The sequence below is a fragment of the Rhagoletis zephyria genome, unplaced genomic scaffold (genome assembly GCF_001687245.7).
Source record: "Rhagoletis zephyria isolate East Lansing unplaced genomic scaffold, Rhagoletis_zephyria_1.1 Rzeph_scaffold_16181, whole genome shotgun sequence".
Classification (NCBI taxonomy): domain Eukaryota; kingdom Metazoa; phylum Arthropoda; class Insecta; order Diptera; family Tephritidae; genus Rhagoletis; species Rhagoletis zephyria.
In genome coordinates, this window is record NW_016173246.1 from 1 (window position 1) to 12,161 (window position 12,161).

The 12,161-nt window shown below is 35.4% G+C and overlaps 2 protein-coding genes across 2 annotated transcripts; one reads left to right on the top strand and one right to left on the bottom strand.

Moving 5' to 3' along the window:
- The first annotated feature begins 6 nt into the window (after positions 1-6).
- On the top strand, positions 7-6,198 carry LOC108379343 (uncharacterized). The gene is made up of 2 exons (XM_017635688.1): positions 7-127; positions 5,550-6,198. The coding sequence occupies exons 1-2, from the start codon at positions 42-44 to the stop codon at positions 5,875-5,877; spliced, it is 414 nt and encodes a 137-aa protein (XP_017491177.1). The 5' UTR covers positions 7-41; the 3' UTR covers positions 5,878-6,198.
- A 245-nt stretch (positions 6,199-6,443) lies between these two features.
- Trhn (tryptophan hydroxylase) lies at positions 6,444-12,158 on the bottom strand (the record flags this gene model as incomplete). Its single annotated transcript, XM_017635687.1, has 4 exons — positions 6,444-6,823; positions 8,649-8,881; positions 11,777-11,903; positions 11,974-12,158. Coding segments are annotated over 4 exons (843 nt in total), but the record flags the coding sequence as incomplete, so codon positions are not given.
- Between the last annotated feature and the right edge of the window lie 3 nt (positions 12,159-12,161).

Consider the following 12,161-nt stretch of genomic DNA (forward strand, 5'->3'; position numbering starts at 1 on the left):
GTACAGTACATATTTGTACAAATCAATCAGAACCGAATCGTATGACTCTACAGGATTTGGAAATATTAGTGAGCCAACTAGCGGTGTGTGACGACGCAACCGGCAAAATGATGTCCAGAACCTTTAGGTGAGTCTGCTAAATTTTAATATTCGTAGTAAGTCAAAATCTTTATTATACTACAATAGGGCTGTTCAGGATGTTGTGGAAATGGTCTTGGATTTGCAGTTGGATTTGCATTTGCAAATTTTATGCTTTCTGCCATGGCAACAGTGTGCATTTTATTGTTGTGAATTTACAAATGCAACGCATAAAGCAAATCCAAGAGCATATGCACAAGATTCTGAACAGCCCTAATACATATACTATTTTATGAGTGGAAAAATTCTTGCGCCACATTGACTAGGCACCTGCAGAGCACAGGTAAATTGGCTATCGCTTGAAGCTACATACATACATAAGTATGTATATACATTAGGGTAGTCCAAAAACAGTTAAGTCAGTAAACAGTAATTGTAATGCTCTCACCCCCTAGGTTGTTCTATATCGAAAAAGTATAACCCTATTTTTTATTTTGAAATCAAAAAATATTTAGAGGTCGCTCAAAGCGCTCAAAGTTTTCCATGTATTTTTATATGGGAAAAATAAAATTTTTCGTAGAAATGGTATAGAATTCTTGAAAATCAATATTTTTCGATCGGAAAACTTCAATAATAATACCCAATTGTTCATTTAACCATTTTTTAATACTAACGATTTTTCAGTGGTCGCGCCATTGCATTTTTCGGGGTTTTTGTAGGTTTCTGGCGGACCTATAAATTATAGTTGCGATGAAAAAATGGTTAAATAAACATTTGGGTATTATTATTGGGAATCTTCTGCATATAAGCAGAGTTTTCTGGTTGAAAAATATTGATTTTTAACTATTCTATACCATTTCTACGAAAAGTTGTTTTCCCCCCATATAAAATACATGGAAAACTTTGGGCGCTTTGAGCGACCTCTAAATATTTTTTGATTTAAAAATAAAAAAATAAGGGTATACTTTTTTCGGTTAAAAAGATTATTAAATATTTTTATGCAGATTTTTTAAGCTTAAATTATGTTGTCATCTGAGCGGATTTTTTTTCCAAAATATTCTTTAAGAAACTATTTTTATCACAAAAAAACTTAATTTTTGGAGGTATTTTCAAATCGGTCCAGCTAACGTAAATCTTAATATTTATCCGAAATATTTTGGTAGACTTCTTCAAATATAATACATTTTGTAATCCCGGCAGAAAAACCGAAACTTTTTTTGGTTATGCAGTCTAATGTAGTACATACCTACATACATGTAGCTTGTATTGAACTTTAGTTGTATGAAAAACATTTTTCAAGGATAAGTAAAATATGCGTTTTTTCAGGGACGGAAAATAATCATTGTTTTTTAAATTTTAACCAAAAAAAAAAAACAAACAAGTTATAAACGTCGTAACACACGTTTAACTACACTCACGTATTTGTGCTCATANTATTATTGAGCTATATTTTTTCAATTAAGAATAATGATCATTCAAAAAACTTCCGACGCATCCTTTTTAAAGGTAGCGACACCCTAATAAAATTTCAGTAGATTGGACTCTATGGCCTTTTCTATTTTACAATAATCATTATTTTTAAGTGCAAAAATAAAAATCATAAAATAATCATTATTTGTGATCGAAAAAATAAAATCAAATAACAATTATTTGCATTGATCGAAAAAATAAAACTCAATAAGAATTATTGTTTTTAAGCAAAAAATAATAAAATTCACCAAATAATGATTAAAAGCTGATTTAAATTATTTTACTCATAATGATTACCGTCCGTGTTTTTTTTTATTTTAACACGTAAGAAAATGTGAAAATTATCAATTCTGCGACCTCTGGCGGATGTTTTAGGAAAAGGATAAGTAACAAGTAATTTTTACCAAAAAATAAACCGACTTAAAAAGAAAATATATATATCTATATATTTCATTATCCAATGATCGGATCTAAACCAAATTAGTATGGGACCACCTCTGAGACACTACCTTTCCGTTGCAAAAAGAATTATTGAAATCGGTTGGTGCAAAGTTATGCGGTAACATACATAAAAAAAAAAATAAAAAAAAATAAAATATTCCGACGAACTGATAACCTCCTCCTTTTTTGGAAGTCGGTTAAAAATAGATTCTTCATACCAAAAACCTCTTATAGCATGCTTTTATACAAAATTTAGGCACTTCAGCAAAATGATAAGTAAAAGAGACCTATTTTCGCAATTTGGCAAACTCCAAATTAATTTTAGACCAAAGGTTTCTTCGGCAAATTTGTTTAGAATTACACTTAGCATCTTGATATGCTATACGCCTATAGTCGAAAAAAAATTTACCCGCCCTAACATACATACATACATGTCTACGTAGTTATTTTACCGCTTTGTTTTAAGTATTATTCATAGTTTTGAAATATATTTCGCGAAAGAAAAAAGGGTTAAGTAAGGTATATACATACATACATATGTATATACATATGTTTGTACATACATACATACTTACTTACTTACATATATACTTGCCTTTGTGACGTAGAAATCGCGTGTTTTTCATAGCTAAAGTCCAAAGTCCATTGGCGAGCCACTTAGATAAGCCTTTTATAAAGAATTCTTTATTCATTTAGTGTGCACAACATTAAATTCTTTTGTAGCTTACTCATTCTAAAGTTACCAAAGATACTTTCGATGATAAAGTGTAATATTAAATTTACCGAAATGGCTGTTATCAGTATATCAAGCAGCGAATCAATCAGTAAAAAGGGGAAATACAGACTTTTCTCCATCAATTGTGAAAAGAAAAACATATTTAGAAGAAAATTTTAGCAACTGTCTTTCAACTCACCATGATCTTTCGAAATATAAGGAAATCTTTCCTAAGACAATTATCAATTCTGGCAACTACCTTGAAAGCTCTTTTCTGTCTTTCGAGAGACTGATTGAAAATATTGCTAAAGAGGGGGTCTTAGCGTTATTCTCATTACCTTTTTGCAATAAGTTTTATAAAAAAAAATTTACAAAAAAATATTTTTCTTTTCAAAATAATAAAAACTTACGATTAAAAGAAAATTACATTTAAACAAATAATAAATTTTAAACAAAGAAAAAATAAATAACTAAAAGTTTCTAAAAATTACACTGAATTTTATAAAAAAAATTTTTTACAAATAAAATCTAAAATTTAAAGGAAAATTAAAGAAAGAAAGAATAAAAAAATTAAAAAAGAAAAAATAAAGCAAGTTTCCCAAAATTAAATTAAATAAAAAAATACGTTAATTTTTAAAACAATAAAATCTAAAAGGTAAAAGAAAAAATAAAATAAGTTTCTAAAAATTAAATTAAATTTAAAACATATTTTTCTCATTAAAACAATAAAAAAATATTATTAAAAAAGAAAAAATAACAAAATTTTCTAAAAACTAAATGAAATAAAAAATATATATTTTGCTTTATAAAATAGTAAAAATTAAGAAATCAAATTCTAAAAGAAAAAAATTAATCGAAATAGGAAAAAATATATAAAATTTAATTGAAAAAAAATTATTAAAAAATAACATGAGTTTGTAAAAATTTAATGAAATTTAAAAAAATGTCTCTCCAAATCCTTAAAAACTAAAACTTAGAGGAAAATTAAATTAAAACAGAAAAAATTGGTTATAAATCTAAAACCTAAGTGAAATTTATAAAATATTAATTTTTCTTGTTAAACCAACAAAATCTAAAAATGAAAAGAAAATTAAATTAAAAAAGTAAATAAAAAAATACGCTGCACGAGGAATCGAGCCTCGGATCTCTGCAATGGCACGCAAGTGCTTTGCCAACTCGGCAATGGCGATTGTGTTCGAGCAGCGCGAGCAAAATGTTATACAAATTGTTCAGCTGCGGTCAGTAAGATAGTAGCAAAATTCAAATGATTAATTTTCATTTAAAAGATAGTTCGAAAGCATGCACAAAGTTCACAAAAATTAATCAAACTAAAAAAAATATTCATCAAAATTTCAAAATTTAGAGTATGCAGTTTTGTAGCCCATTCAATTTTAGTGTAATATAGTGCATGATTCAATTCACTAAAAATTAGAAAGTTTTTTCCCGAGTGTGTTGCGTATTTTCTTTCATATAACGTACGTAAGTAGTTTGGACGTAGTTAGAGGGAGGTCCAGCTTAAGATCTTAAATAAGTTATTTACAACTTTCGGCGAAAAATTCGATCAGGTATTTTGGTATACCTGACTAATTCGATGACAAAACCTCTAAGCAAGTGTGAAATCTGCTTTCTCACACTGTACTTTCGTAGAAACTGCACTTAATCGTTATTTATGTACATACCTGTCTGTCTCTTGTTTGTTCCCTTTCTTCATATTTTTTTAACAGGAAACACCTAAACAAACACAAGTTGCTTCTTCTTCTTCAACTATTTCTTGCTGCATATAAACGGCGAGAGGTCAAAGTTCCAGCAGTGATAGTATTTTTTTTTATTTTCTTGTTAAACTCAATGTACGGTGAATGAGTTTCAAGGGGAACCAAATGTCTTGCAACATGCATACATATGCACATATGTACATTAGGGTGGTCCAGAAAAAAGTTAAAGTTGGAATTTTTATGCTCTCACTACCCAGGATTTGTCTATACCGAAAGAAATATGCCGCTGTTTTTTTATTTTGAAATCAAAAATGTATTTTATAAGGAAAAAAATAATTTTTCGTTGTAATAGTAGAGTTTTTTTAAATCCATATTTTTCGATGGACAAACTCTCTTTCATTGCAGGAGACTTCCAATAATACTACCTAATTGCTTATTTTACCACCTTTTACCACTACCACTACTATTTTTATGGGTCCTCCATTTTTTTTTTAGTTTTTGGAGGACCTATAAAAAATGGTTAAATAAATATTGGGTATTTCTACAGGAAGTCTCCTGAGGAAAAACAAAGTTTTCCGATCGATACTGATTTTCAAAAATTCTACAGCATTTCTGCTAGAAATTGTTTTTTTCCCCATAACGATAAAATAAATGGAAAATTTTTAGCGCTTTGAGCGATCTCAAAATATTTTTTGATTGCAAACTAATAAAACAAGCGGGCCTATATCTTTTTCGGAATAGAACAATCCTAGGGGGTGGGAGCATTAAAATTTCTACTTTACTTTTTTTTTACCACCCTAATGTACATACTTTTGTATAAATACATGTGTACATATCCATGCACATAAATACTCAAAAGCAATAATATTATGAATTTCTTCACGCGAATATGCGCCTAAAAATCTTATCAGCTGTTTAAGTTCTTATTCTTTGTATTATTGTTTTATGAGCTCCACACAATCTCCATGCGCTTAGCTACAGGAAATATTACGAAAACATAACATAATTGCATACATTTTTCGCAATTTATTTATTTCATTTACGTATGACTTTTTTTATGTACTTAAATATATGTATATGCAAGTAATGTATTTTTTTTCTGTCAATCGCTTTTTTTTTTTTTTTTTTTGCAGATACGTCAAACTGATCTACATAGTGGCGGGTATTTTGATGAGCAACGAAAAAGTTTGCGAATCCGTCGACAAAATGCAAATCACACCGCGTGTCGAAGTCAAGCAGATACTTCAGCCAAAGAAAGTCTACAAGGGAGTTGAGAAAGCATCGAGGAATTGGTTTCGCAGCTCCTATTGCTTCATAGTGAGTCGAATTAAGCAGCGTGCAGCGCCATTGTTGAGCATCTTCAACATTTGGACCATACCCAATTATTTGGTGGACTGCACAACGAATTTCATTAGCAAACAATTCATCGGCAGCGATTGTGATATGATTTATAATAGATAAATTTTATCAAAATCAATTGAATAATATTTAATTAATGTATGTAAAAGGGAGATTAGGCGCTTAACGCCTAGGTATTATACCTTCTTAATTGCATAGAGGGTATACTTATATTTGAACATAGTAATTTAATTTATAAATATAATTTTAAGTTAGAATCGGTAAGATGCAATTTGCTACTTTCTCTCATAGTTTTAAGATTTTTCAATTCAACATTGACACCAATTCAATTTGAGACATTTATTAATACATATAAATATGTATGCGTAAGTCGAGTACTTAGTTGCAAGTACATACATATGTATTTAGTTTATTTTTATTATTGCGAAATGTTTACATAAAGACGGAAATTTTTATTAAATAAATTTTNCGAGTACTTAGTTGCAAGTACATACATATGTATTTAGTTTATTTTTATTTTATTGCGAAATGTTTACATAAAGACGGAAATTTTTATTAAATAAATTTTTGCTATACATACATACATACATCCATTTATTGAGTGATTTATTTTATGTATTTGCAAATAACATTTCTTTACTTATATTTATTTTTTGTTGCTTACACGCGCATAACTTTTCCATTTTTCTTTTTTCTTTAACAATTTATCCCTATTTCAACAATTTTAAGAATTCCACCGCTGCACATCCTCTATTCGCCCAACGAATGCTGCGAATTATCAGAATTATCTGGACTTACATTGGAGCTGCACGGTGATCTATCGCCTCGCACATGTAGCGTTGTCTGCAACATACTTGTTATGGTGTCCACGTCTAACTGTTCATCGGTGGTCGAAATTTTGCGCATAGCTTGGCAAACCAAACTCAAGTCGCCCTTTAGTTCGCTCACAAAAGCGGTGATCTTCTGCGCATTCGAGAGCACCTCCACCTCCTGCGTATAAGGATTGTAGCGCACGCCGAACGGACGTTGTATGCTGTCGGCGAAATTTCTGAAATATATATAAGCATTTAAAAGATAATACAGCAGTTCTATGAAAGATTTAAAGCTATAAGAGTGGCGCGTAGTTTTAGTACCACGAAAATTTCGCAAAGTCACGGATTTTTAAAAAAAAAAGTATATAATTGTGAAGTCGTGGTGTGCGACTTTCATTCGCGCGACATGCCAAAGCGTGTTCAATAGCGCTGCGATTTGCACCCCCTAGTACAAGAGGTCTCCCCGTGGCGACACCTGTCCAAGCCCTGGCGGCTAATTCTAGTGGCGGTCCCTCCTTAATCCCCACACCTGTGTTTTACTTCAGTTCGAAATACCTACAAGCTTTCCACTTACTACTTTTTGCAGGGCTGGATCAATGTGTCTTACGACCGGTGCTGGGAATCCTAAAAAAAATCCCGCCGCGAACGGAGTGTTCCGAATACCGGCGACCTTTGTAGCTAACAAGCCTTACCTGGGTACTGCGGATCTCTGCCCTCTCGGACGATCCACTTTCTGCGCGTCTCGTGGGACCAGATTATGGAAAACAAATTAAAAATCTCGACAGCAGTACGGGAGTCCGGCACTCCAAAATAGAGGCCACGGCACCACCGGGTCTAACTCAAAGCAGCGCTGTTCGCAGGCATACAACAGATACATCCCCACACCCATCAGCACTTGGACTAAGTTACCCCCCCTGGCCCCAGAAGTCCAAAGGAAAATGTCACGCATAAAAGTAGCATTGGGCGGAAGGCCTGCACAGCAAGTATAGAAACTCGCCACTCAGCAAACAGCGTCTGATCAGCCAGTTGTGGGTGGATCCAAGAACTCGGTGGCTCGCAATAGGGCCAAGGACTTCGTCGGAACGGACACAACGAAGGCCACGTACCGCTTCACGAATTCCCCGTTGTCAGGCCCCCTCACCGATCAGGGAGAATCAGGTATGAAAGTAGCACCACGCGAAAGCGTGCTCTTGGCACATAGCGAGGGCAAGAAATATTATCCCGAAATTCGACCTAAACTAAATTAGTATGGCAGGAGCCGCAAAACGTCAAATATCTGTGGAGGAACCCTCGGCACTGGGGCGACGATCCTGGGTACCTGTAATGCCGTCCAAAACAGCATAAATTTTCAAAATGCTGTATGAATTCAATCCCAGCATTCCTACACAAAACTAGAGGGTTGTGAACACAAAGCTAACAGAACGGGCGAGAATGCAGGTAGTCCTCCTCTTGATTAACGAAAACCTGGAGGCGCTAGGAAATGGTGAGTGCCAGGTGAACTATGACTTCGGGAAGATTACGCTTCAAGTTTACAAAACTTTTAAACTTGGCTGTCTGTGTGGAGGCGGACGAGGCACCAATCGATCATGAGATGGAGGTTGAACGAGAATTATCTTTTCGACTCTCTACCCACTACAATGGACATCAGGACATCATCTAGACTCATGCGAAGGTAAGACAAAGTCCCTCACTGAATGCCACAGATCTCTAAACGAGATGGGGCAGCATTATAGAATAAAACTCATATGGGTACCTGGATGTCGAGATATTGACGGCAACTGCAAAGCTGAGGAATTGGAACGAGGAACGGTCCTTCCGGAGAAGGTAGGTATAACCAATGGCCACATTCAAACTACATGTTAGGAACAGTCCGAGTACAACATCAAATTGTTATAAATATTTGAACCATAATTATTTTTCTTAGCAATCCTTTAATAAACAGTAAAAAAATGGGTGTCCCTATCGTTAGTTTTGAAAGTACATATTCTTATCTTTTCCATGACTGCAAAATATTCGTAGTACTCCTAACGTGGCCTAAATACTACTTATAAATAGTTATACCTCATTTGCTCCTTGGCCTCCTCGAATGAATCGGTGTAGTAGTAAGCATTTTGATAGGATGTTATAATACATTCTTCTTGACAAGTTATATCCGGATCGAATTTTTTTATTTTATCCGCAGCGGTTATAGCATGTTGTAGTTCGGCTACAGAGCTTAAAAGACCAGCGCCGTATACCTTGAATGTATTATCCTGTTGCTTGCACAGCCCAAATTCAACCGTGAAAAAATATAACTGGACGAAAAAGTTCACAACATATGTAGAATATTAGCAAAGAAATAATTTAGAAATTTATTAAATTAACATAGAACTTATAAAAAAAAGTGGTAAGCAAAGATCTTGACTATGAGAATTTAAAAACAATAAAAGACATATTTACTGCTTTATTAAACCATAAAAGAGCCTTTTAGGCAGCGAAAATAACCTTTCAAATAAGTTCGTTTTCGGCCAAGGATAGGCTCCCGGTTTTAAGGTTTTCGAAGGTATTCTCAGTTTATTTAAGTGCTATCGCAAATCTAGAGTTCACACCAGGGGTCCACTCTGTATTGCGATTCAAGACTCAATGCGATTCGAAAGGCGAGACGGACTAATACAAATTCATAGTGCCAAGTATTCGAATCCGAACGATTTGCTTTCAAATTACAATACAGAATAGATCCCCAGTGTTGCCTTTTATGGTGCAAGGCCAGCTGTATGTTATCGATATAGGGAACTGAAGAGGACAGAAAGAGTTCGAAATACATGAGAGCGAAGAACTTGAAATGCTGTTAGGCAGCTTACAGAGGATCTCAAGACCAAAGCGATATTCCTGTGAGCACAACCACGGTGACCTTGGGACCGATATCCAGAACATACTTAAAGTATAGGGAGAACAATCTTCCACCCTATTGAATGCAAACAGCACTGAAAGTAGTGGAAAATATGAGCCCGAGCCCCTACTCGATGATGACATTGCCGCCTAACTATGACAAGGTGCGAATAGAAGTTTCACGGCTGAAAAGTAACAAAGCTGATGCAGCTGACGGCCTGCCAACCGAGCTATTCAAGTACGGCAGCGCGAGAAGTCAGATGAACGCATGCCCGACGACTGTAATTTAAGTATGCTCTGCCAATGCATAAAAACCGCAGGATCAGCCTTATAAGTATCGGCTATAAGGCCTTATCGAGGGTATTTTTTTTTTAAGGCTAAAGTCGCACGAAAGTGAATCGTCTTGTCTGAAAGTTCGTATGGTTTCGATCGCTCGGTGAGTTACATCCAAATATGGACTTCAATATAAATCGGCTCCAAGGGCTTTGTAGTTTGTAAGCCATTTGATTGCTGCTGATAGAATTTTCGCGCTGCATTTATATCTGGCAGCATCTTAAGCTCTTCGCACTCACGTCATTCTGCCTTCCCCAAAATTTGTCTTTCTTCCCTCCAGATACCAGTCGACAGCTATTTCTACGTGGCTGGTAATAAGCATAGCGGTGTGAAGTGATTGAGAGATGGAATCCCACTGCAGGATTATGAGCCGATTGTCTGTTGTGACTGCGGCAACTCGATGTCAATCTTTCGGCGCGATGATTGACGCACGTTCTTTATTGCACCGAGATGCATTCGCACCTCCACCGCAAGAAGATAATGGTCCGATTTGATGCTGTGGCTCCTCGCATGGAACGGGCATCAAACACGCTTGAGGCGTATCTTCCGTCCATAACAAAATGAGCAATTGGATTGTTGTTTGCTTGTTCAGCGAACCCCCAAGTGGCTTTTGGGGGTTTCGATGATGATATCTGGTACCAGCAAGATGCATTCTGCTCTAAATTAACCCAATGGAGTCCACTGTCACCCAATTTATCAAAAAAGGAAGGCCAATTTGACCAAAACCCAATTGAGTGAAACAGAGATTGAGTTCTCACAAGAGGCAAAATATCTTGGGTGATACTAGACAAAAGACTGAATTGGAACTAAGATCTCACAGCGGTTACCAATAAAGCCAATAAAGCATTTAACTCTGGTCAAAGGTTCCATTGTAAAACTTAAGGAATATCCTCGACACTAACGTACTGGCCATTCAATACGGTAATAAAACCGAATGTCACTTATGCAGCACTAGTTTAGTGACCAAAAACCAAGCAAGCAAGCACCAGCGTCACAGGCGTACCGTCTCTAGCTACACTTATAGAAAAAGAGGCCTGTTGGATCGCCCTGAGACTGCCAAACTTAAGTAGCTGGCACAGTGGGGATGCCATTTGGGTGTCTTAAAACCCGTAGCCAAACTTACAGCCTCAATGCTACCGAAATTGACTTGCATAAAGCCTAAAGATAATATTTTCTGTAAAAAGCTAATCGCAATGTTCAGCGCCGCATTTCAAGTTTGATACACTGATGGATCCAAACCTGAGGATAGGAACACTGAGCTGGCCGAGATTTCCAGATGGAAACTTTTGCAATTGAAGTATGTGTCCAAGGAATATCTTTGCAGAAGGACTAATGCGGCATGGTGAAATTATAGAAAGGTGAGAAAAAGCTTTCTCACTTTACGCGTTACCATGGCAATGAAAGGGCTGACACTCTAACAAAATGCAGTGCCCAACGGAGCCTGATTGTCCCACAGTCTTTCCTTTCCCTTAGAGAGGATACACGGCAGAGCTCTTGAGGAGATAGCAGGACTCGTGAATTCAACCTCAATAGCACACGACAAAGGCCAAAAGGCAATCCAAGATATTCATTACTCCCTCTCGTGGAATCTCTCAGCGACTGCTAAATCTTAGCAGAGATGGTTTAAGAACTCACACTGGGTAACTGACAGGATACTGCAGGCTGAGGTGCCATCTATAAAAAATTAGACTTACTGGTTTTAGAAAAAATCCACCGTTCCCAAAAATGGCTCTAATTTTAATCCTGTTATATTTAAACGCGACTATCTTCACAGCAAACGTGGGCATTTAGTTAGAAATAATATAAGAAAAACAGATTTCAGGACATAGGGATTTTTAAGGCCAAATATCGTTTTGATATTTTTGCTGATTATTTAAATTGCAACACCGAAAACAAACTTGAAGCACTAAAAATTACTTCCTAAGTTATTTTTAAGCCAAAATTAGTGAACAAAATTGTGGTTAAATTTAGTTAAACAAAAAACAAACCGTTGCTAATTTTTCAATATCTGCATCCTCAGCACCCAATGAGGCCAAACCGATTTCCTGTGAGAATTGAGCAAAACTGGCATTAGCTAGCAGAGGCATATGACCCAAAAGCTCGTGACAGCAGTCACTAAAAAACAAAAACAGGAAAAATTTCCCATACCTAAGTTTATTAGATATTCCAAGCTTGCACAACTCACGGTTCCGGTGTGTAAAACGGATCTGAAGAATGTCTTATATATTGTGTACAATGGAATACACGAAAAGCCAAACCAGACAAAAAGTCACGTGGTGATAAATACCCAGCTACTGGACGTAGTTGAAAGCCCGTCTTGCGTTTCAAATAGTTGCTAACATCCTCCAATTGCGGCAGATTGTCCTCACGGTA

What these genes read in the sequence shown, in the direction of transcription:
- LOC108379343 (XM_017635688.1), top strand. Translation starts at nt 42, where the DNA reads ATGACTCTACAGGATTTGGAAATATTAGTGAGCCAACTAGCGGTGTGT. An exon ending in ATGATGTCCAGAACCTTTAG is followed by an intron (nt 128 to 5,549) that starts GTGAGTCTGCTA and finishes TTTTTTTTGCAG; the next exon opens with ATACGTCAAACTGATCTACA.